Source organism: Oncorhynchus nerka, linkage group LG12 (genome assembly GCF_034236695.1).
Source record: "Oncorhynchus nerka isolate Pitt River linkage group LG12, Oner_Uvic_2.0, whole genome shotgun sequence".
NCBI classification, from domain to species: Eukaryota; Metazoa; Chordata; class Actinopteri; order Salmoniformes; family Salmonidae; genus Oncorhynchus; species Oncorhynchus nerka.
The window spans coordinates 34,995,972-35,021,988 of NC_088407.1; the positions used below are offsets into that span (position 1 = coordinate 34,995,972).

Consider the following 26,017-nt stretch of genomic DNA (forward strand, 5'->3'; position numbering starts at 1 on the left):
TGGGTCACGTAGGACCCCCATGACACGGTGGACAATCTGTCACTCCCTCTGACACATACAGTTGAAGTCAGAAGTTTGCATACACCTAAGCCAAATACATTTAAACTCAGTTTTTCACAATTCCTGACATTTAATCCTAACAAATATTCCCTGTTTTAGGTCAGTTAAGATCACCACTCTATTTTAAGAATGTGAAATGTCAGAATAATAGTAGAGTGATTTTATTTAAGCTTTTATTTCTTTCATCACATTCCCAGTGGGTCAGAAGTTTTACATACACTCAATTAGTATTTGGTAGCATTGCCGTTAAACAATTTAACTTGTGTAAAACGTTTAGGGTAGCCTTCCACAAGTTTCCCACAAGTTCGGTGAATTTTGGCCCATTCTTACTGACAGAGCTGGTGTAACTGAATCAGGTTTGTCGGCCCCCTTGCTCGCACACACTTTTTCAGTTCTGCCCACAAATGTTCTATATGATTGAGGTCAGGGCTTTGTGATGGCAACTCCAATACCTTGACTTTGTTGTGCTTAAGCCATTTTGTCACAACTTTGTAAGTATGCTTGGGATCATTGTCCATTTGGATGACCCATTTACGACCAAGCATAAACTTTCTGACTGATGTCTTGAGATGTTGCTTCAATACATCCACCTAATTTTCCATCCTCATGATGCCATCCATTTTGTGAAGTGCACCAGTCCCTCCTGCAGCAAAGCACCCCCACAACATGATGCTGCCACCTCCGTGCTTCACGGTTGGGATGGTGTTCTTCGGCTTGCAAGCCTCGCGCTTTTGGGGAGCCATGACACAATTTTCTGGAATTTTCCAAGCTGTTTTAAGGCACAGTCAACTTCGTGTATGTAAACTTCTGACCCACTGGAATCGTGATACAGTGAAATAATCTGTAAACAATTGTTGGAAAAAATTACTTGTGTCATGCACAAAGTAGATGTCCTAACCGACTTGCGAAATTTGTGGAGTAGTTGAAAAACTAGTTTTAATGACTCCAACATAAGTGTATGTAAACTTCCGACTTCAACTGTACATGCACACACACGTACACAGAGACTGGGGATTCCCAACCAGGTGGTGACATTATCTAACTCCTAGCCTCATGGGACACAGACTGGTGTCTTGCGATTGCTGCTGCATATAATGTAGCTATTGACACAGCATATGTCATAGTGCACTCTCAAAGACCATAGGTAGTTTAGTGCGATATTTAGAGGGGAACACGGTGATCTGACTGTGCAAAATCTGATCTGGTGCCAGGAATATATAGCTGCTCTTTTAATCCAAGAACACTTGATTGTATATATTGCAAAAGCCCTATATGAACCCTTATATCCTATAGGCCTCAATTAGTGTTACGATATTCAGTGACCTTGTTAACATTTTTCCAGTGCGTCTCTGGGTTCTCGCTGTCACCATCCCCTTCATTTTGATGGACAGCCGGCAGGTGTTTGGCCCTGCATGTCTATATTTATCAAGGAGGGGACTATGGGACATCGCTCTGCATGCTGCAGTGGCTCTGATCTCTCCATGACTCATATAACCACCATGTTATTTTCCACCCCTAGAAAGAGAGGGACATTATGGCCTCATCCCTTTTCTCAGTCAACTATTTAGTTGACAACTTTTGGAATTCCTCTCAATTCCAATGTGAACTGCAGTTTCAACTTTGTCACATAGAAAACGTTTGTGACAGGTAATCAACTTGGCCCAGAGTCTAATTAACAGCCTTAACGATTGCTCTGACGACCTCTTGTGGCTGAGACTTCCAGCCTATTCATCCTCTACCAATTATGGCAACTAACCTGGACAGCATCCTTATTTTAAAGGGAGCTAGGTCAATCTCGTCAGAGACATGACACGTTGTACCCCATTTTGGCTCTAAATCCTCCATTTGAAGTCAGCTGTCTGCATACAGTTGCCCTGAAGTACCATTTCTCCCAGCACATCCTGTGGACCCAGGTGGTACTGAATGACACAAGTGGGGCCCTGCAGCTGGAAAATAGGAAGTGCAGCGACCAATAGGTGACCCACCCAACAGGAAAAAGATTGTTGTGGAAACACATTACCTCTAAATAACCTGTCTAGATGAGTTAACAAGGGAGTGGGGTGGGTGGCAATAGCACTGAGCCTTTATCTAAAATGTTTTATGAGATTGGAGAACACATTGGGAGGAAACTTAGACCATTCCTCCATACAGAATCTTTCCAGGTCCATTCCAATGGGTTTCCGAGACTGAAATGGCCATTGCAAAATGTAGATTTTTGTTGTCAATTAACAATTTCTTTCTGGATTTGAATGTGTGCTTGGGGTTATTGTCTTGCTGGAAGATCCACTTCCGGCCAAGTTTCAGCCTCCTGGTAGAGGCAACCAGGTTTTGGGCTAAAATATTCTGGTACCGGGTAAAGTTCATCATGATACCATTGAACTGAACAAGGGCCCCAGTACCAGTGGAAACAAAATAGCCCCATAACATCAAATATTCACCACCACCATATTTTACGGGTAGGGTATGGGGTTATGTTCTGCATTTTCATCCTTATTTTGACGCCAAACCCACCACTGGTGTATGAGGTCAAAGGGCACTATTTTCATGTCATCTGACCACAGCGCAGGTTCCAATCCAAGTTCCAATGCCGTTTAGCAAACTCCTGCCGTTTACATTTGTTGGATGACATGAAAATAGAGCCCTTACACTTTTGTTCTCAGGGCCAGTAATAAACTCCCCAGCTGCCTGTGTCGGTCGGCGTTGCACCACAACTTATAAATAAACACCAGAGTAAACTGAAAAGTCCCCTGCTACTAGGTACAGTGTACTGTAGCCTTTGGTTTGCTGTTTGAAGGGACTAAGCAAGAACATATTGCCCTGACATGTTTCCTGGCCCCCCAAATATCCGGTTCTTACATGTTTTTTTTTTAGGCTATTGGTACCTATTGAATACCTCTTACCACACCTCAGCAAAGCCAGGACCATAGTGGGCTTATTACCATGGGGTTACATTGGCATGTCCCCCTCCCCAACCCCTAAACACAGTGCACCCTTGGACTCAAAAAATATATACATTGCTTCCCACACTCATCTCAAACAATGGACTAGCTAAAGTTGCAATAATGCTTTCCTATTTTTCATACTTGTATTATATTTTTAAACCAGTAGAATATTATTTAAATAACATATTGGTCAAATGTTGTTTTTTAAATAAAGTCATAGGCTACAAGTGAAAATACAATACCTCAATTGATGTTTAATAAAAAGTGTTATTGAATGAGAAATTGTTATATGTTCATATCAACGTTTTTTTTGCTTGGGGTGTCGTCTGTCTCACTGTTCGGATCTGTCGTGGCGTGCGTTTGTTTTGCCTGAATTCTGTGTGTGACATTCGGGACATGTGAACACCAGTCAGACTGTTGAACAGTGAGTGAACATTGACTGTCTTTCTTTCGCAGCAAACGCAAGTGCTGCGGCAACAGACTGGTGTTTCCCCAAGCAGTGAGGGCAGAGGGGAACTGTGGAGAGGATTGAAACCAATGTCCCTTGAGAAAATAACATTATAGTCTCCAAACATGACTTCAGTTTGGAAGAGACTTCAGCGTGTCGGCAAGAAAGCCTCGAAATTCCAGTTTGCGGCGACTTTTCAAGAACTGACGGTAGAATGCACGAAGAAATGGTAAGTGAATATAATTGACATTTTAGTCATTTAGCATACGCTCTTAGTCGTATCTACAGCAAATTACAGGAGCAATTAGGGTAAGTGCCTTGCTCAAGGGCACATCGATAGGATTTTCACGTAGTCCGATCGAGGATTCGAACCAGCGACCTTTCGTTACTGTCCCAACGCTCTTTACAGCTGGGCTACCTACCGCCCTTTACTGGATTTAGCCTTGATAAAGTTGTCATGTCTGAACCGATAAAACAACCTCGTGGGGTTTGAAACTTTTGTCACCTTGTCCTTCATTTCCTTGTCCCCTGCTTGAGATGTAATTTAATCAGGTCATACTTTCAGGTTCACATTTGGTTTGTGTGCAATGCGCAATGATATGTTTGTTGTCCGTTTCTTACCGCTATTACATTGACTCCCCCATTTTTGTTGATCGTACACGTTTATTGCACAGTGCACAATGCATGAATATACTGTAGCCTACAGCTTTCTTCAACAGTCACTTCCGCATTTGTCCTCATGCTGTTTTCCCATTCTAATCATCGTCATGCGACAAGCATCCAAATTGAAATTGTTGTTTGGAGCGTAAGCATAACATATTTTGTCCAAATGTGCCTAAGCTTTGACGTGTCACAGGTGTAAATAGATTATGACGATGTCATGCATATAACAGGCGTAAATAGATGATGTCATAAGTTAGAATATGATAACATCTATTTAGACCTGTTATATGCATGACATCATCATATAGCACCTGTAGTGAATTGTTTTCCCTGTTCCAATCAGGTGATATTATTCTTAGAACCTATGTATGTAATTGTTTTATTTATCCAGGTAAGTTGACTGAGAACACATTCTCATTTACAGCAACAAGGCATGAATGAGCCAATTGTAACTGGGGATGATTAGGAATTTAGCCAGGACACCAGGGTTAATAGCCCTACAATAAGTGCCATGGGATCTTTAGTGACCACAGAGAGTCAGGAGACCTGTTTAACATCCCATCAGAAAGACAGCAACCTACACAGGGCAATGTCCCCAATCTCTACCCTGGGGTATTGGGATATTTGTTTTTTAGACCAGAGGAAAGGGTGCCTCCTACTGGCCCTCAAACAGCACTACCAGCAGTATCTGGTCTCCCATCCAGGGACCAACCCTGCTTAGCTTCAGAAGCAAGCCAGCAGTGTGACACTGGGTGGTATGCTGCAGTGCTGAAAGTCCTCTTTCAATGGTCAGGTGTGTGAGTGTGCACATTCTTGTTCCATGCAGTATAGAGTTAATATGGGTGTCCTTTTCCCCAAAGGTCACATTATACAACAGCAGCTGGGCTGTGTTTCTTTTACACTATTCCACTTTGGCTTTCTGTGTCCTCTCTGTTTTAACTGGGCCAGTTGTCCAAATTCAGAGGAGTGTGTTTATTGAACAGTTAACTTAATCTCCATTTATTATTTAAGTAGTTTTACCTTTTTATATAGGCCTATTTTAGACTGGCATGTTGCCTTAGCTCCAGGAATTCTCGTCATTATAGACAATATAGTCTGTGTGTACTGTACGGTACAGTATTTCAGGGGCGCAACTTTCACTGTGGTCAGGGGGACTTGACCCCCCCCACATTCTGAAATTGTATTTTTGGCCCCCCCCAGTTTCATCATTGCTCTGTGATACAAAAAGTGGCAACGGTGTGCTTTAGGACCATGTGGACACCTCAGTGCGGTCGGGTAGGCTGTTTGGCGATTTGAGCCGGCTGGATTTAGGACTGCGCGGACCCCACAGAGCATGCAAACAGAGGCAGCTCTTGTCTGGACCCCACAGAGCATGCAAACAGAGGCAGCTCTTGTCTGTGTGTGTTATGCTTTTTCTCCGAGTTGTAAAAGCAAGCAGAGCAGAAACTGGCTACTCTTTATTTGACTGTTGTAGCTGGCAAGGTAACTGCTGTTTGGAAGAAGAAGAAAAAAGATTCCTAGTGCTGAGCTAGTAGTGTAACTGACATGTATCTTTAGCTAATGTTTCATCCCCTCTCGATTTAAGTTCTGTCTGAAGTGAATGAACTAGTTAGCTAACGTTAGCTAGTTAGTATCTACCACAGCCAGTTCAGCTCTAGTCTTGAGCTATCTGTCAGGTAGCAGTATCTAACAGCTGTTGTGTGTATGGAAATGTTTTGTCCTGTTTCAACAGAAGTAAATTAACTTGGCTAGTTTTCGCCAGATGATGTAGCTACCATTAGAGAGAGCCAAAAGTTGGCTAATGTTAGCAAGCTAGCTCACAAACTTTAGCTATTATTTTTGGCTCAATAGACCTGAATCAAATGATGAAACCAGCAGCCAAACAATTGAAGACCGATATTATTCTGACGTGCAATGTGAGGTTTTTATTAGAGTCAATATAGCAATGCAATGTTATTTATCTGTCAGTTTCCCGAGGTAATTCCCTACTTTTCACACTGACATGGTATTAACAGCTCTACAGGCTTCGCTGTTATGGTGCACATCACTATGCTCATCATGTCTTAGCAGAATGAGATGGTGACAGGGTCAGACAGCAAGGGAAGACCAGTCCACGGCGCTCAGGTGAATTTTGCACTATATTATAACAATCCGTGAATGGATACAAAGTCCTGTCTTGAGTTGATGGGTAGACTATAGTCAGGGATCTGAGAATAATGGTCATTTCAATTATTGAACCATTGATTCTATTCTTTGATAATACAATGTATAAATGTACACCAAGGTCATCTTTTGTCGTGCTTCATCTGAGCAGCATCAGATGGTGACAGCAGGGTCAGGCAACCAGGGATGGTCAGTCTGTGGCGGCATTGAGGTGAACTTTTGCAAATGCAACTCTTTATTCTCTCTGTGTGGGCAAAAACTGGACAAGCCAGAATCTTCAAAGATTGAAACTATTTAAAGGCAGTCTGACCCCTAAAGTTGATTTCGAAACTGTATTAAGGGTTGATAGTGTCAGTATTGTTGATAATGAATGGATACAGATATGTTTGAAAACCCCAGCCATGTTCATATCATCTCACACATAAATTACTGCAGTTTAAGACCATCCATAGAGCATACTATTATGCCAGTGGAACTGAATATCATGCACTCAGACATGTTATTCCTCTGCTGGAGGTGTAAAACACAAAAGGGGACATATTTGAACATGCTATGCTCTTGTGAAGGCTGGCTGAATTCTGGCAAAGTGTATGTTCTTACTGGAGACTGTCATCAGAAGAAACTGTCACCTAGCATTTATAGGGGCTAAGAAATGCGTTGCCGTTAAATTGGAATGTTGGTTATCTTCCCACAATGTCACAATGGATAGCAAATTTATTTTATTTTATTTAATCAGGTAGGCAAGTTGAGAACAAGTTCTCATTTACAATTGCGACCTGGCCAAGATAAAGCAAAGCAGTGGAGTAAAACAAACATACAGTCAATAATACAGTAGAAACAAGTCTATATACGATGTGAGCAAATGAGGTGAGATAAGGCAAAAAAAGGCTATGGTGGCAAAGTAAATACAATATAGCAAGTAAAACACTGGAATGGTAGATTTGCAGTGGAAGAATGTGCAAAGTAGAAATAAAAATAATGGGGTGCAAAGGAGCAAAATAAATAAAATAAATACAGTAGGGAAAGAGGTAGTTGTTTGGGCTAAATTATAGGTGGGCTATGTACAGGTGCAGTAATATGTGAGCTGCTCTGACAGCTGGTGCTTAAAGCTAGTGAGGGAGATAAGTGTTTCCAGTTTCAGAGATTTTTGTAGTTCGTTCCAGTCATTGGCAGCAGAGAACTGGAAGGAGAGGCGGCCAAAGAAAGAATTGGTTTTGGGGGTGACTAGAGAGATATACCTGCTGGAGCGCGTGCTACAGGTGGGTGATGCTATGTTGACCAGCGAGCTGAGATAAGGGGGGACTTTACCTAGCAGGGTCTTGTAGATGACCTGGAGCCAGTGGGTTTGGCGACGAGTATGAAGCGAGGGCCAGCCAACGAGAGTGTACAGGTCGCAATGGTGGGTAGTATATGGGGCTTTGGTGACAAAAGGGATGGCACTGTTATAGACTGCATCCAATTTGTTGAGTAGGGTATTGGAGGCTATTTTGTAAATGACATCGCCGAAGTCGAGGATTGGTAGGATGGTCAGTTTTACAAGTGTATGTTTGTCAAGTTACATATCACTAGATTTGATTTATTACAAGATTAAGGGTATACTGTGCAACTTTCATAAGGTCTGGATGCCTTTGTGGAATACTGTACAACAAAAGGAGTCTGTTGTGAAAACATGCCCACGTCAGGGGAGATAGCTATTTAGGCAATCCCTAGCTGCTGGGCTGCTCAGTCCTGGCCCTGGGGGTCTTCCATACTGCTGGTTCTCACTCTGGCCTTGGCCGAACACCTGAAACCAATAATACATGTTTTACTAAGATTCTAAAGCTGAGTGGTGTGTGTTAGGTTGGGGGCTCTGCAGGGCCGCGGACCCCTAGGGGCAGGACGGGGCGATCCAGCTGTATTATGTCAAGTAAAGAGAGCTCTACAGCCCTATTAGTCCAATGACATGAGTTTACAGCGCCCTCTGTACTTATTGGGAAAGTGAAGCATATTGTCTTTTGTCTCTATACTCCCAAAAGTTTGATTTGGAAATCAAAACAATGACTTTGAAGTTAAAGTACAGACTGTCCACTTTAATCTGAGGGTGTTTTCATCCATGTCAGGTGAACCGTTTAGAAATTACTGCACTTTTTGTACATTGTCCCCCACCATTTTAGGGGAGCAGAAGTGTTGGGACAACTTCACTTGTATGTTTATTAAAGGAGTAAAAAGTAAGTATTTGGTCCAGCATTCATAGCACGCAATGACTCTACACATTTGTTTAGATGCATTGTCTGTTTGTTTTGGTTGTGTTTCCTATTATTTTGTGTCCAATAGAATTGAATGGTAAATGTATTGTGTCATTGTGGTGTCACTTTGATTGTAAATAAGAATATAATATGTTTCTAAACACTTCTCCATTGATGTGGATGCTTCCATAATTACATAGAATACTGAATGAACCGTAAATAATGATGAGTGATGAAAGTTACAGATGCACAAATATCATACCCCAAAGACATGCTAACCTCTCACCATTACAATAACAGGGGAGGTTAGCATGTCTTTGGGGTATGATATTTGTGCATCTGTAACTTTCTCACTCATCTTTATTCATGATTAATTCAGTATTATATGTAATTATGGAAGCATCCACATTAATGTGGAGGTGTTTAGAAACATATTCTATTCTTATTTACAATAAAAGTGACACCACATATTACATTGTGTAGAAATTCCGCAAATGTGCTTTAGATGCCCTGAAAAATTTCGAATTTTAAGCAGGGACTGTATCTCTTAGTAGAACCTAACCCTAATCTACTCATGTAATCGTTTGCTCACGTGGAGTCAGGCTGGCGAGGCTGCGTGTTTTACAGCCCCACCGATGGCATGATGCTTTCTGCTAATTCAATCAGTGAATCGGATGAAATGCTGCATATGACTGCTCTGCACGGTAGGTGCGCGTACACACTAGAGGTCGACCGATTATGATTTTTCAATACCGATACCGATTATTGGAGGACCAAAAAAGCAGATTACGATTAATCAGCCGATTTTTATTTAATTTATTTGTAATAATGACAATTACAACAATACTGAATGAACACTTATTTTAACTTAATATAATACATAAATAAAATCAATTTAGCCTCAAGTAAATAATGAAACATGTTCCATTTGGTTTAAATAATGCAAAAATAAAGTTTTGGAGAAGAAAGTAAAAGTGCAATATGTGCTATGTAAGAAAGCTAACATTTCAGTTCCTTGCTCAGAACATGAGAACATAGGAAAGCTGGTAGTTCATTTTTCTGCTCTTTTGCACACCAATATCTCTACCTGTACATGACCATCTGATCATTTATCACTCCAGTGTTAATCTGCAAAATTCTAATTATTCGCCTACCTCCTCATGCCTTTTGCACACAATGTATATAGACTCTCCTTTTTTCTACCGTATTATTGACTTGTTAATTGTTTACTCCATGTGTAACTCTGTGTTGTCTGTTCACACTGCTATGCTTTATCTTGGCCAGGTCGCAGTTGCAAATGAGAACTTGTTCTCAACTAGCCTACCTGGTTAAATAAAGGTGAAATAAAAAATAAAAAAATTAAATTAAATTAACATGAGTCTTCAATATTCCCAGGTAAGAAGTTTTAGGTTGTAGTTATTATAGGAATTATAGGACTATTTCCCTCTATACCATTTGTATTTCATTAACCTTTGACTATTAGATGTTCTTATAGGCACTTTAGTATTGCCAGTGTAACAGTATAGCTTCCGTCCCTCTCCTCGCTCCTCCCTGGGCTCGAACCAGCAACACAACAGCCACCATCGAAGCAGCATTACCCATGCAGAGCAAGGGGAACAACTACTAGAAGGCTCAGAGCGAGTGACGTTTGAAACGCTATTAGCGCAGGCTAACTAGCTAGCCATTTCACTTCGGTTAAACAGCGCAATGCTTGACGCACAACGAAGAGCTGCTGGCAAAACGCACGAAAGTGCTGTTTGAATGAATGTTTACGCGCCTGCTACTGCCTACCACCACTCAGTCAGATACTTAGATGCTTGTATGCTCAGTCAGATTATATGCAATGCAAGACACGCTAGATAATATCTAGTAATATCATCAAACATGTGTAGTTAACTTGTGATTATGATTGATTGTTTTTTATAAGATAAATGTAATGCTAGCTAGCAACTTACCTTGGCTTACTGTATTTGCGAAACAGGCAGTCTTCTTGTGGAGTGCAACGAGAGAGAGGCAGGTCGTTATTGCGTTGGACTAGTTAACTGTAAGGTTGCAAGATTGGATCCCGCGAGCTGACAAATTGTCGTTCTGCCCCTGAACGAGGCAGTTAACCCACCGTTCCTAGGCCGTCATTGAAAATAAGAATGTGTAGTTGCCTAGTTAAAAAGGTATAAAAAAAACTTTAATCAGCAAATCGGTGCCCGAAAATACCGATTTCCGATTGTTATGAAAACTTAAAATCGGCCCTAATTAATCTTCCATTCCGATTAATCGGTCGACCTGTAGTACCCACACACACACACACACACACACACACACACACACACACACACACACACACACACACACAGCAATTATGACAGCATGGTTTTAACTTAAGTCAGCTCCTATGCATGCATGTTATGTGCACACAGCCAGTGGTACTGTGGTTCCTGTCTGGGCTCTGGCACTGCAAGAGTTCCATTATTACTCACACCTAGCATGTAGCCTACTTCCAAGCTTTCGCTTGCAGACGAGCCTAGCTCTCTGTCTGTCTCCTCATTGTTGTCGTCTACACCGACTTCACTAGTATCAGCATGTTAGGCCTATGCTCTTGGGATGGCAGTCTATCGAACCGTCCTACACGTATTCAGTTCGATGATAACATCCTTATTTACTGTCTAATTCTAATGATATAATAATCAAGCCTGGTGAGTTTAATAACCTCTTATTCATAGAAGATGACGTGACACTTATGACTGTTTGATTATATGGAATGAACACAAGCATTGTTATGTGTTGGGGGCGGCAGTTAGCCTAGTGGTTCGAGCGTCAGGCCAGTAACCGAAAGGTTGCGCCATCCAATCCCTGATCTGTCAAGGTATTAAGAAATATATATATATGTCGTCGTGAACAATGCAGTTAACCCACTGTTCCTAAGCCGTGTTTGTAACTAAGGATTTGTTCTTAACTGACTTGCCCGTTTTAAATTTTAAAAACTGTCTGCAGGTGATTGTAGTCTGTATGTTTTGAGGATCTGACTCTTAGCTGCATACTGTGGGCCTGCTTGTTCATCAATACTGTCATGTGATGCTATGAAACCACAAACCTCACGTCACATTATTCTCTCACAACGAGCCTCAGCAGCCCAGGTCTGTAACAAGTGTCGGTCATGTGCACATACTATGTTTCGGCCTACTGTGTTCACCAAAGTTCTCCGATAGTTCAGGGGTGTGTTTTTGTTGTAATTCAGACATGTTAAACCTGTTACATTGTGGTTTTGGTGTCTGTTCACATACAGAGTATAGCAGGAACCAGACCATAGTGTTTGGGTGTTCTGGTTGAGGTTACCATGTTACCATTGGTATAGCTACCCATGTAAACACAGTTTCAGTTTCATCAGCATGTTGAGTGACCCAATTCGATGACAGGTCAGTGCCAAGCTCTGGTTGCTTTTCGACCCTTACGCCTCTCATGTATTTCACAAATAGGTACTGTCGTGCAACACATCTGTGCTTGAGTTGGGCCGGGTGCTCACCGCCGCCTCAAATTGTCCACTGCGTGAGTACCGGCACCTCTTCTAGAATATTGGCTCTAGAGAACTACAGGCACCGTGCAATTCATCAAGAGTAGACTGCGGTGTGTAACTATGCTAGAGCGCGTGGCTGGCAGGTATATGGGGTAGGCGGATATTTGGCTGGCGGTGGGTGAACTGAAGCAGCAGTTACCTAATGGTTTAGACCAACCATTCTACAGGTCTATTTCTGTGCCACCCCACCTCCCCACCTTTCCCCCAGCCCCTTCCCTTCCACTGTGCCCTTTCTCTTCAATCCTTCCGTCTTCTATAACTGGCCTGCAACACGAGAACGAGGCCCTGTCAGACTGTTCACACTCTGCCCTTACTCTCTCTCCTCTCTATATGTTTTCTATTCTCTTTCCCTCTGACAACAGAAATACAATGCTGTGAAAAATGATATGCTCCCTTTCAGATTTTCTAAATACTTGCATATTTTTTGACACTGAATGTTGTCAGATCTTCAACCAAACCCTAATATTAGATAAAGGCAACATGAGTGAACAAATTACACTAAATGCCGATACTCAATTCATTTATTTCATAAACTCAATTATACAACACCCAATGCACCTGTGTGAAAAAGGGGCGGCAGGGTAGCCTAGTGGTTAGAGCGTTGGACTAGTAACCGGAAGGTTGCAAGTTCAAATCCCCGAGCTGACAATGTACAAATCTGTCGTTCTGCCCCTGAACAGGCAGTTAACCCACTGTTCCTAGGCCGTCATTGAAAATAAGAATTTTTTCTTAACTGACTTGCCTAGTAAAATAAAGGTAAAATAAAAAAAATTGCCCCCTTACACGACTGGTTGCAACCAAATGCTTCCTGTAGTTGTTGATCAGTCTCTCATGTCTCAAATGTTGGGCTCCTGAATGGCACAGCGGTCTAAGGTACTGCATTTCAGTGCTAGAGGTGTCACTACAGACACCCTGGTTTGAATCTGTGATTGGGAGTCCCATAGGGTGGGTCACAATTGGCACAGGTTTGGCCGTAAATAAGAATTTGTTCTTAACTGACTTGCCTAGTTAAATAAAGATAAAATAAATGTCGCCATGGAGGAATTTTGGCCCACTCAGTGACATTTGTGGGTTTTCGAGCATTTCAGGTCCTGCCACAACTTCTCAATCGGGTTTCGGTCTGGACTTTGACTAGGCCATTCCAAAACTTTTAGCAGTGTTGCTTTTCAGACATTCTGATTTAGACATGCTTGTGTGTTTTTGGATCATCGTCTTGCTGCATGACCCAGCTGCACTTCAGCTCACAGACGGATGGCCTGACGTTCTCCTTTAGAATTCTCCGATACAGATCAGAATTGATGGTTCCTTCAATGATGGCAAGTCATCCAGGTCCTGAGGCAGCAAAGCATCCCCAAACCATCACACTACCACCACCATGCTTGACCTTTGTTGGTATGAGGTTATTGCTGTGGAATGCAGTGTTTGGTTTTTGCAAGACATAACGGGACTCGTGTTGTCCAAAAAGTTCCACTTTTGACTCATCTGTCCATAGAACATTCTTCCAGGAATCTTGATGATCATCCAGGTGCTTCCAGGTGCTTTTTTGACAAACTTGAGTCAACTTTTTGGATGACATAGGTCCCGTTATGTCTGGCGAAAACCAAACACGGCATTCCACAGTGAGGACCTCGCACAACGGTCAAGCGTGGTGGTGGTAGTGTGGTGGTCAGAAAGGGGGGGAAATACTTTTTCAGGGCACTGTATAGTTTTATTCATGGGCAGCTAGACTTTTATGTAACTATGTTCATTTTAGCATACTTCAAGACGTATCAGTGCATTCTGTTTCACTTCAACATGCAATTAGCCTGTTGCTTGTTTACCTTTTCGGAGTCGCCGGACTGACTGTATGCGAACAGCAATATCTTGCTCACTCACTATTGGTTCTTGTTGTCGGGAGTTGGCAAAGGTAAACAATACAATGCTATTTCACGTCCCTGCAAAGAATATCTTCTAGGATTACATAATTGCTGTTCTAGTCTAGAACAGATCTGTTGAGTGACAACCCTCCTTGTGTGACATACATGTAGGAGGTTGCTGGCTGAGGCTGGAGACAAATTGAAGTATTATGCCCTGTGGTGGTTGCTAGGGCCACACCCTCCATTGATAGGGCCCTGAGGACTGTAAACACAGAAGAAGAAGAAAAATGCCCCAGCTGGGTCATGTTCAGTAAGAGTAAACGTTTTGAAATGGGGATGTACAATCTGAACTTGTCCAATAAGAAATGTTGTAAAACGTTTTGCTATGATATGCCCTACTGAAAATGCCCCAGCTGATGTCTCCCATACTAGAGGAACTATAGGAGGCTGCCACTCAGGTCGTAGCAGGGAAGTTAGTTTGTCGAAGTTGATCCGATTATGGAGCTCATTCTCTTCCTCTGAGATGTCTGTTAGTCAGAGCATTGAACAGAGTCACAAGATGTAGGTTTTTGCCCAAGCTGAAGCCCACCCCCCCCTTCTCTGTTTTTTTTTTCTCACAGCAGTGTGTGTGTGTGTGCTTGTGCGTGCATGCGTGCTTGTTTGTATTTAAGAGAAGGCCAACTGGTCATGTCTTGAGCTTTTATCTTTGTGCCTCTTAAATTCCAACACTACATGGGGGGGGTGTATTTCTGATGGCTCTAAAATATAGCCATGTTCCAGACAGTCTAGCCTATGGACTAAAAGCATTTATCAGTATTAGTATGTGCATCGATACTGTTCATAGTATGTGCTTACATTCAACATGACTGTGCCATGTTATAGCCTGAAGGAACAGGATGCACAGAGAGCTCAGTCCTGTAAACGATCCTGTGCTAAATACCGGTATTTTCCTATGTAAAGAATACCTCAGACTCCAGTTGCGGCCTATTTCGGTCCTATTATACGGGTTAGGAAACCAAATACTGCATTATCAATGGAAACACTGGTCGACACTGAAGTCCCTATGTACTTATGTAGTGTTTATATACGTCTGTACAGTCATTATATGTTGTCCTTTCTCTACTTACAGGCAACCAGACAAACTGAGAGTGGTATGGACCAGGAGAAACAGACGAAACTGCACCAAGGTAATATGGGGAAAGCTACTTCGTTCAGCAAGTAGAGGAGTGGCATGTGTAGCCTATTTGTCTAACACTTGTCATCATGATGAAGTCTGAGAAGGCACCAAATGTATGTAGCCTACCTGAGGGTGTGTAGCCTGTAAGGGGAATGGTCAGATTTGCTTGTGTCTGAGGAAATGGAACCATCTAGATGCAGAAGTGTATAGCTATGAGATTTGAGCCAAGCCATAGATACATCTGCCTTTATTCATCACAGTTATAGCTTTATTAATCCCATCACATGAACTTCTAGTAACATTCAGCACTCTATGAGACACACGTGGCTCATTCAATATAAAATGCATATGGTCAGCACATGCTCTGGTCCTTTCCCTGACCTGGGCTTTCCAATCCTCAGCTGCATGGATGGCAGCCGGGCATCAAGAACCCCTACAGGGGCACGGTGGTATGGCAGGTGCCCGAAAACCTGGACATCAATGTCACCCTTTTCAAGGTATGGCATCTCAACCCTAGGAAGATGTGTGTGAATGATTGGGAAATCATTTAGATGAATCTGCATTTGAATTGTCAAAACATTGTTTCCTTATTCTCAAAATCTCTCACATTTAGGAGCCGACTGCAGACGAATTTGAAGACAAGGACTGGACGTTCATCATTGAGAATGTGAGTGAATGAATGTTTCCATCAATTCTGAATTCCATTTTTAGTCAAGGCGGATTCATGGAATACGTTTGACAGAGCTGTCAAGGATGACATGGTACATGCTACCCAAAAATGTCCTGAATTAAAGCATCTTATATACTGTGAAGTGAAATACATTGGATTAAAAACAGCATTACTTTGAAAACATACGATTGGCTAATGATCCCTGTCTTTTGTCCTTCTAGGAGACTAACAAGGGCCACAGGAAGGTGCTGGCATCGGTGGACGTCAACATGAAGAAGTTTGCCAGCGCCACGCCTGCCCAGTACGACCTGACGCTGAAGCTCAAGCCTCTGTCGGTGAAGGTGGTGGAGGCCACGCTCAAACTGACCTTGACCTGCGTCTTCCTCAAAGAGGGCAAGGCCACGTGAGTCACCATTTATCTAATCAGTGAAGTTTATCATAGGTTTACCATATTATGTTAAGTAGATAATAACGGTAAACCTTTAAATAGCCTTATGTCAAGAAGAGAGAGGTTGAGGTACTAAAACAGGGGTGTCTAACTTATTTTGCCCTTGGGGGGGGGGGGGGGGGGCATTTCATCTTCAACCACGAGGTCAGGAGGGCCTCACGGATTTTGCTGTTAAAATGTGCAAAAAATAGTCCTCTATCCATCGTTTTGGGAATTTTCAATGCTCCTTGACTGTCTAGTGATTATTAATGAGCTGGACTGTCAAGAAACTATGAATATATGTCCATTATAATTTCTACACAGTTTCGATTTGGTTTTAGTCACTATTTTTCTTCTCCTAAAATAATAACTGTGTGTGTACATACAGTGGCAAGAAAAAAGTATGTGAACCGTTCAGAATTACCTGGATTTCTGCATAAATTGGACATCAAATTTGATTCATCAAATTTTCAACTATTTCAACAATAGACAAACTAATAACACACAAATTATTGTATGTTCTTGTCTCTATTGAATACATCATTTAAACATTCACAGTGTAGGTTGGAAAAAGTATGTGAACCCCTAGGCTAATGACTTCTCCAAAAGCTAATTGGAGTCAGGAGTCAGCTAACCTGGAATCCAGTCAATGAGACAAGATTAGAGATGTTGGTTAGAGCTGCCTTGCCCTAATAAAAACAGTCACAACATTTGAGTTTGCTATTCACAAGAAGCTTTGCCTGATGTGAACCATGCCTCGAACAAAAGAGATCGCAGAAGACCCAAGATTAAGAATAGTTGACTTGCATAAAGCTGCAAAGGGTTACAAAAGTATCTCTAAAAGCCTTGATGTTCATCAGTCCATGGTAAGACAAATTGTCTAAAAATGGAGAAAGTTCAGCACTGTTTCTACTCTCCCTACGAGTGGCCGTCCTGCAAAGATGACTGCAAGAGCACAGAGCATAATGCTCAATGAGGTTAAGAAGCATCCTAGAGTGTCAGCTAAAGACTTACATAAATCTCTGGAACATGCTAACATCTCTGTTGACGAGTCTACGATACGTAAATCGCTAAACAAGAATGGTGTTAATGGGAGGACACCAGGGAAGAAGCCACTGCTGTCCTAAGAAAAAATTGCTGCACGTCTGAAGTTTGAAAAAGTGCACCTGGATGTTCTACAGCGCTACTGGCAAAATATTCTATGGACAGATGAAACTACAGTTGAGTAGTTTGGAAGGAACACACAACACTATGTGTAGAGAAAAAAATAAAAAACATCAAAACCTCATCCCAACTGTAAAGTATGGTGGAGGGAGCATCATGGTTTGGGGCTGCTTTGCTGCCTCAGGGCCTGGACAGCTTGCTATCATCAACAGGAAAATGAATTCCCAAGTTTATTAAGATATTTTGCAGGAGAATGTTAGGCTATCTGTCCACCAATTGAAACTCAACAGAAGTTGGGTACGCAACAGGACAACGAACCAAAACACAGAAGTACATCAACAACAGAATGGCTTCAGCAGAAGAAAATACGCCTTCTGGAGTGGCCCAGTCAGAGTCCTGACCTCAACTCGATTGAGATGCTGTGGCATGACCTCGAGAGAGCAGTTCACACCAGACATCCCAAGAGTATTGCTGACCTTTGTAAAGAGGAATGGTCCAAAATTCCTCCTGACCGTTGTGCAGGTCTGATACACAACTACAGAAAACGTTTGGTTGAGGTTATTGCTGCCAAAGGAGGGTCAACCAGTTATTAAATCCAAGGGTTCACATACTTTTCCCACCCTGCACTATGATTGTTTACACTGTGTGTTCAATAAAGACATGAAAACGTATAATTGTTTGTGTGTTATTAGTTTAAGCAGACTGTTTGTCTATTGTTGTGACCTAGATGAAGATCAGAACAAATTTGATGACCAGTTTATGCAGAAATCCAGGTATTTCCAAAGGGTTCACATACTTTTTCTTGCCACAGGTGTGTACTATATATATATATATATATATATATATATATATATATACTTACAGTGGGGCAAAAAACTATTTAGTCAGCCACCAATTGTGCAAGTTCTCCCACTTAAAAAGATGAGAGAGGCCTGTAATTTTCATCATAGGTACACTTCAAATATGACAGACAAAATGGGGGGGAAAAAATCCTGAAAATCACATTGTAGGATTTTTAATGAATTTATTTGAAAATGATGGTGGAAAATAAGTATTTGGTCACCTACAAACAAGCAAGATTTCTGGCTCTCACAGACAATGTGATTTTCTGGATTTTCTTTTTCTCATTTTGTCTGTCATAGTTGAAGTGTACCTATGATGAAAATTACAGGCCTCTCTCATCTTTTTAAGTGGGAGAACTTGCACAATTGGTGGCTGACTAAATAGTGTTTTGCCCCACTGTATGTATGTATGTATATATATATATATATATATATATATATATATATATATATATATATATAGTACACACCTACTCATTCAAGGGTTTTTCTTTATTTTTACTATTACTCACTTCTTTAAGAGGCTCCTCTGTCCTCCACTCGTTACCTGTATTAATGGCACCTGTTTGAACTTGTTATCAGTGTAAAAGACACATGTCCACAACCTTAAACAGTCACACTCCAAACTCCACTATGGCCAAGACCAAAGAGCTGTCAAAGGACACCAGAAACAAAATTGTAGACCTTCACCAGGCTGGGAAGACTGAATCTGCAATAGGTAAGCAGCTTGGTTTGAAGAAATCAACTGTGGGAGCAATTATTAGGAAATGGAAGATATACAAAGACCACTGATAATCTCCCTCGATCTGGGGCTCCACGCAAGATCTCACCCCGTGGGGTCAAAATGATCACAAGAACGGTGAGCAAAAATCCCAGAACCACACGGGGGGACCTAGTGAATGACCTGCAGAGAGCTGGGACCAAAGTAACAAAGCCTACCATCAGTAACACACTACGCCGCCAGGGACTCAAATCCTGCAGTGCCAGACGTGTCCCCCTGCTTAAACCAGTACATGTCCAGGCCCGTCTGAAGTTTGCTAGAGAGCATTTGGATGATCCATAAGAAGATTGGGAGAATATCATATGGTCAGATGAAACCAAAATATAACTTTTTGGTAAAAACTCAACTCGTCGTGTTTGGAGGACAAAGAATGCTGAGTTGCATCAAAAGAACACCATACCTACTGTCAAGCATGGGGGTGGAAACATCATGCTTTTGGGCTGTTTTTCTCCAAAGGAACCAGGACGACTGATCCGTGTAAAGGAAAGAATGAATGGGGCCATGTATCGTGAGATTTTGAGTGAAAACCTCCTTCCATCAGCAAGGGCATTGAAGATGAAACGTGGCTGGGTCTTTCAGCATGACAATGATCCCAAACACACCGCCCGGGCAACGAAGGAGTGGCTTCGTAAGAAGCATTTCAAGGTCCTGGAGTGGCCTAGCCAGTCTCCAGATCTCAACCCCATAGAAAATCTTTGGAGGGAGTTGAAAGTCTGTGTTGCCCAGCAACAGCCCCAAAACATCACTGCTCTATAGGAGATCTGCATGGAGGAATGGGCCAAATACCAGCAACAGTGTGTGAAAACCTTGTGAAGACTTACAGAAAACATTTGACCTCTGTCATTGCCAACAAAGGGAATGTAACAAAGTATTGAGATAAACTTTTGTTATTGACCAAATACTTATTTTCATCCACAATTTGCAAATAAATTCATTAAAAATCCTACAGTGATTTTCAGGATTTTTTTCTTCTCATTTTGTCTGTCACAGTTGAAGTGTACCTATGATGAAAATTACAGGCCTCTCATCTTTTTAAGTGGGAGAACTTGCACAATTGGTGGCTGACTAAATACTTTTTTGCCCCACTGTATATACACAGTTGAAATTGGAAGTTTGCATACACCTTAGCCACAATCATTTAAACTCAGTTTTTCACAATTCCTGACATTTAATCCTAGTAAAAATTCCCTGTTTTAGGTCAGTTAGGATCGCCACTTTATTTTTTGAATTGTGAAATGTCAGAATAATAGTAGAGAGAATGATTTATTTAAGCTTTTATTTATTTCATCACGTGTGTGTGTGTGTGTGTGTGTGTGTTATTACTCAAACCACCCTGTACTAAACAGTTTACCACATTATGTAAAGTTGAAAAAGCCTTGAGCCAACTGTCTTTCAACTAAGCTTACAGTTAAATAACACACTGTGCAATTCAAGTAGGTATGTAGTGCATAGGTACAGTATATAAACGTTTGAGTTGGCCATTACTGACCTGTATACACTTGTATAGTGAGTTGATGATGTCCAATGGTTAGTCATAAACTGTCATTTAGACAATATTACTGGGATGAGTCATAAGGCTCGTTGCTTCCTTTCTCCTCTACAGAGATGAGGACATGCAGAGTCTGGCCAGTCTGATGAGCCTGAAGCAGAGTGACATCGGCAACCTGGATGACTTCAACGATAGTGACGAGGAAGAGGGCGGAAGAAGAGCCAGCATCGGAGCCAGCTTGGGAGCCGCAACTCCCGTCACAGGTAGTGGTCTCAGCAGACATTACACAAGTCATCAGTGTTTTCATGTTCCGAGATCTAGTCTAGGTTTAGAGAAAATGTGTCAGAGACAGAGACACTCAAAATGCTATGGTCTGGAATACTGCCACGCTGATAAATACAGTAGCTATATACTAATCTTGCATACACAATGAAAAAACAAGAGTATTTATCCACTTCATGTGACAGTGATGCATATACAGTTGAAGTCAGAAGTTTACATACACCTTAACCAAATACATTTAAACTCAGTTTTTCACAATTCCTGACATTTAATCATAGTAACAATTCCCTGTCTTAGGTCAGTTAGGATCGCCACTTTATTTTAAGAATGTGAAATGTCAGAATAATAGTAGAGAGAATGATTTATTTCAGCTTTTATTTCTTTCATCACATTCACAGCGGGTCAGAAGTTTACATACACTCAATTAGTATTTGGTAGCATTGCGTTTAAATTGTTTAACTTGGGTGAAACATTTCAGGTAGCCTTCCACAAGCTTCCCACAATAAGTTGTGTGAATTTTGACCCTTCCCCCTGACAGAGCTAGTGTAACTGAGTCAGGTTTACAGGCCTCCTTGCTCGCACACGCTTTTTCAGTTCTGCCCACACAGTTTCTATGGGATTGAGGTCAGGGCTTTGTTATGGCCACTTCAATACCTTGACTTTGTTTTCCTTAAGTCATTTTGTCACAACTTTGGAAGTATGCTTGGGATCACTGTCCATTTGGAAGACCCATTTGCGACCAAGCTTTAACTTCCTGACTGATGTCTTGAGATGTTGCTTCAATATATCCACATAATTGTCCATCCTCATGATGCCATCTATTTTGTGAAGTGCACCAGTCCCTCCTGCAGCAAAGCACCCCCACAACATGATGATTTTACCATTATGTCAAGCAAAGATGCACTGAGTTTGAAGGTAGTGCTTGAAATACATCAACAGGTACACCTCCAATTGACTCAAATCATGTCAATTTGCCTATCCGAAGCTTCTAAAGCCATGACATCATTTTCTGGATTTTTCCAAGCTGTTTAAAGGCACAGTCAACTTAGTGCATGTAAACTTCTGACCCACTGGAATTGTGATACAGTGAATTATAAGTGAAATAATCTGTCTGTAAACAATTGTTGGAAAAATTACTTGTATCATGCACAAAGTAGATGTCCTAACCAACTTTCCCAAACTATAGTTTGTTAACAAAACATTTGTGGAGTGGTTGAAAAACGAGTTTTAATGAATCTAACATAAGTGTATGTAAACTTCCGACTTCAACTGTAGTAACAGGTAAACAAAATTATCATAGGAGATGTTTACTTTGCACATATGATTGCCAGCCATATGAGGTGTGACAATTCTATTTTAAGCATTTATGTTTAAAAACATTGCTCAATACACCAGCATAGCATGTTGCTCCACTCTCCAGCCTCACACCTATGTCTCAACTACGGTGGCCCAATTTCCCTGTTCTACATTTTCCCTTTCAAATATATGAACGCCAAGAAACTCTCTTTCCACGCCAAGCTTCCCTTTCCATAGTATATCCATTTAGTTTCCTTCCTTTTCTTTCCTTTTCCTTTAATTTAATATGTTCCTTCCTTCCTTCTTTTTACTTTGAAAGCCTCCACAAGAAGAATACGTGATCAGGCATGGAGACCTGTGATTGACCCAGAGGCCACAGGTAACTTCCTGTTTCCTCCCCTGCTCCCGCCTCCTCTGAATCCCGATTGGACTTTTGCCCTATCCCTTCTCCTTCTATATAACATCCCATCCCTCATTTGAAATTATGATATTCATGGGTTATAAGTATTTCTCTAAATATTGATCATCAACCTATATACATAATTTGTATGGTTTGATGAATCATATCTACAGTGAGGGGGAAAATTCATTTGATCCCCTGCTGATTTTGTACATTTGCCCACTGACAAAGAAATGATCAGTCTATAATTTTAATGGTAGGTTTATTTGAACAGTGAGAGACAGAATAACAACAACAAAAATCCAGAAAAACGCATGTCAAAAATGTTATGAATTGATTTGCATTTTAATATAGGGAAATAAGTATTTGACCCCTTTGCAAAACATGACTTAGTACTTGGTGACAAAACCCTTGTTGGCAATCACAGATGTCAGACGTTTCTTGTAGTTGGCCACCAGGTTTGCACACATCTCAGGAGGGATTTTGTCCCACTCCTCTTTGCAGATCTTCTCCAAGTCATTAAGGTTTCGAGGTTGACGTTTGGCAACTCAAACCTTCAGCTCCCTCCACAGGTTTTCTATGGGATTAAGGTCTGGAGACTGGCTAGGCCACTCCAGGACCTTAATGTGCTTCTTCTTGAGCCACTCGTTTGTTGCCTTGGCTGTGTGTTTTGGGTCATTGTCATGCTGGAATACCCATCCACAACCTATTTTCAATGCCCTGCCTGAGGGAAGGAGGTTCATCAGAGAAGAGAAGCATCAGAGAAGCATCAGAGCTGCATATTCTTCTGTGGCTGAACTGACTTCCAGGGAGACTTATAATTGGACGTGGATGAACGCTGTCAACATACAGTATATATATATTTTTTACTTAAAAACATTTTCATGACCATGTTATTTTGATTCATTTATTAATTCCATTTCATCCTTCCACAAGATATAGTCCCGACACAAATCTAGGGTTGCTAGAGACGCGACCCAGTCATTCAGTCTTTTTGTTCTGTATCTATGGATGCGACCCAGTCATTCGTTCTTAACTGGCTGGCAATGTTCTTATCCCTTACTTGCTCGCTAGCCAACTACGGCTAACTTACAGTCACGTCCAAAATTGCAGCCAGAATAACAGTAAAGTAGCTGCATTTGCATTTGTTTAAGCTGTTTGCTAGTGACATTTATTTGGGTACATCCATAACATTGAGTTAATGAGGTGCGATTTTGACTGGCATGAAAAATGTGCTCACTCATCAGGACACTGTTGTTCAGAGGAGCTAGCCAACAACACAGCTACAGTAACACAATCACTGCAAACTGAAGCTGGAAAGAGTGCAAATTAGCTGCATTTCGTTTGACCTTTTTTCAATTGACCTTTTTTTGTATATATCCATAAAAATGATGCCAGCTGATTCATGTTTTCGACTGGCGGCCATGGTGGAGAGTTTGGAATCTGATTTAATGATTGATTGCTTCTGTGGACAGGTGTCTTTTATACAGGTAATAAACTGACATTAGGAGCACTCCCTTTAAGAGTGTGCTCCTAATCTCAGCTCGTTACCTGTATAAAAGACACCTGGGAGCCAGAAATCTTTCTAATTGAGAGGGGGTCAAATACTTATTTCCCTCAATTAAATACAAATCAATTTATAATTTTTTTTGTCTCTCACTGTTCAAATAAACCTACCATTGAAATTATAGACTGCTCATTTCTTTGTCAGTGGGCAAACGTACAAAATCAGCAGGGGATCAAATACTTTTTTCCCTCACTGTATTAAACCGAATGGATATTAGCCAATTAGGTTTCAAATGAAATGTTATACCTCATTACATTCTCATATTAAATCAGATACTCTCTGCAAGGGTAAATTAAGCAAACAAATGACCAGTCGTTTAAATCACTGTTTGAAGTGATGGAATCTGATAATGTTCAAATGTATGGTTACACAATACAGAGTCCTAAGGTGTCCATAGGAGCTGAGCTTTTTCTTTTAAATTCTTCTCATGTATAGTATCAAATGTACTGTAATTAAACTGTGGGACTGAATGCTGGGGCCTAACCAATAATTATTGTCCCTGGCACATAGAAATAGGGTTTAATCATTGATAATGAAAAGTTACAGTGTTACAGAGTTACAGTGTGAAAAAACGGTAATTCGAGCAACTGTACAGTTTGACTGTATGGTATGAGTATCCGAGTACTATCACTCTCCATTGCTCATATGCTTTCAATCTTCCCCTCTTCCCTTTTCTCACTTCCTCTTCCCTTCTGTTTTCACTTCTGTTTCCCCTCTCTTCTCTTCCTCAACTGAAATCTCACTTATCTTCTCATCTCTTTTTTTACACCACTTTCTTTCTCTACTTTTCCTGCCGTTCTATTCTGTTTTCTCCTGCATTTGTCCTCCCTTTTATCCTTTGCTCCTACTCTCTTTTCCATCTTCCTTTTTCTGCCCATCGCCTCCCCACCCTCCCACCCCATCCTCATCTCTCACCCAGCTGCCAGTAAGATGGATTGGAGTAGCTCATCTGGCACTGTGTCTACCATCTCACTTCTGTCACGTCCTCCTCTGCCCGTACCCCTCGACCCCTCCGCCCTGCCTCCCGCCCCTGCCGCCCACTCCCGACTCACCACTGGCCCCGCGGGCACCGCTCAGCAGCCACGACCCTCCCCCTATGCCTACCAAGTGCCAGCCTTTGTCCGCGCCCACCCACCTGCACTGCCCAAAATCTTCCAGCCCGCTGCTGGCTCAGGTACCGGCAGACTGACTGACTGACTTACAGACAGACTGATTCACGGTGATAAAGCTGAAATAAATACATTTCAAGCTGAAATCCGCACAAGGTGAAACAGCGCAACTGTTCGCCCCCAGCACATTTGTTATTGTTTTGTTGGTGAAACGTAGGAGATGAGCATCCAGCATCGTGGTAAAAAAAAAAAAAAAGAATCGCAGTACATACTCTGCTGTTCTATCGCACGTGCAATGATGTCTGAGGGGGGGGACTGTCTTGTTTTGAAGTTCCTTTGTTGTTGTAACATCACAAACGGACGTGGCAGTTTCACCAAGTACGGATTACAGCTTTAGTCATAGGCTACCCCTATTGTAATAACTAAAAGCAGCTTTTATTCAAGGTAAGGATACCTCCGAGGGATACCCAAACATTTGATTCTTTGAGTTTTGTTGTTTGGGTATTCTGACTCACGGGAACACAGTAAAGGGGTCATTACCATGTTATGCCATGTACAGTCAGGTCCAAAATTATTGGCACCCTTGAGAAAGATGGGCAAAACAAGACTGTATAAAATAAATACAAATACTGAGCTATATTCTCCATTTTTGGGAAATTATATTATTTTATGCTAATAGAATTGCTCAGAGAAAGAGATTTTGTTTAACAAGTAAGCTTTTTTTCTAAAAAAGATCGGGCTCAAAATGATTTGCACCCGTTTTCAATTGCTTTCAATATCTCACCTTGCGAGGATAACGGCACTGAGACTTTTTCTAAAATGTTTTGAGATGGGAGACGACATTGGGAGGGATCTTAGACCATTCCTCCATACAAAACCTTTCCAGAT

General features: G+C 41.5%; 1 protein-coding gene across 5 annotated transcripts in view; it reads left to right on the plus strand.

Moving 5' to 3' along the window:
- The first annotated feature begins 3,431 nt into the window (after positions 1 to 3,431).
- LOC115138185 (EH domain-binding protein 1-like protein 1) overlaps positions 3,432 to 26,017 on the plus strand; it is a 64,606-nt gene continuing 42,020 nt past the window's right edge. For 2 of the 5 annotated variants that reach the window (XM_065025537.1, XM_065025541.1), the window contains exons 1-8: positions 3,432 to 3,679; positions 15,055 to 15,112; positions 15,504 to 15,599; positions 15,716 to 15,769; positions 15,994 to 16,175; positions 20,590 to 20,738; positions 22,373 to 22,432; positions 24,940 to 25,194. In XM_065025537.1, the coding sequence (XP_064881609.1) occupies positions 3,576 to 3,679; positions 15,055 to 15,112; positions 15,504 to 15,599; positions 15,716 to 15,769; positions 15,994 to 16,175; positions 20,590 to 20,738; positions 22,373 to 22,432; positions 24,940 to 25,194 (958 nt within the window). In that variant the 5' untranslated portion in view covers positions 3,432 to 3,575. The remainder of the gene's footprint in view (positions 3,680 to 15,054; positions 15,113 to 15,503; positions 15,600 to 15,715; positions 15,770 to 15,993; positions 16,176 to 20,589; positions 20,739 to 22,372; positions 22,433 to 24,939; positions 25,195 to 26,017) is intronic. The other 3 variants (XM_065025538.1, XM_065025539.1, XM_065025540.1) reach the window with 3 other exon arrangements.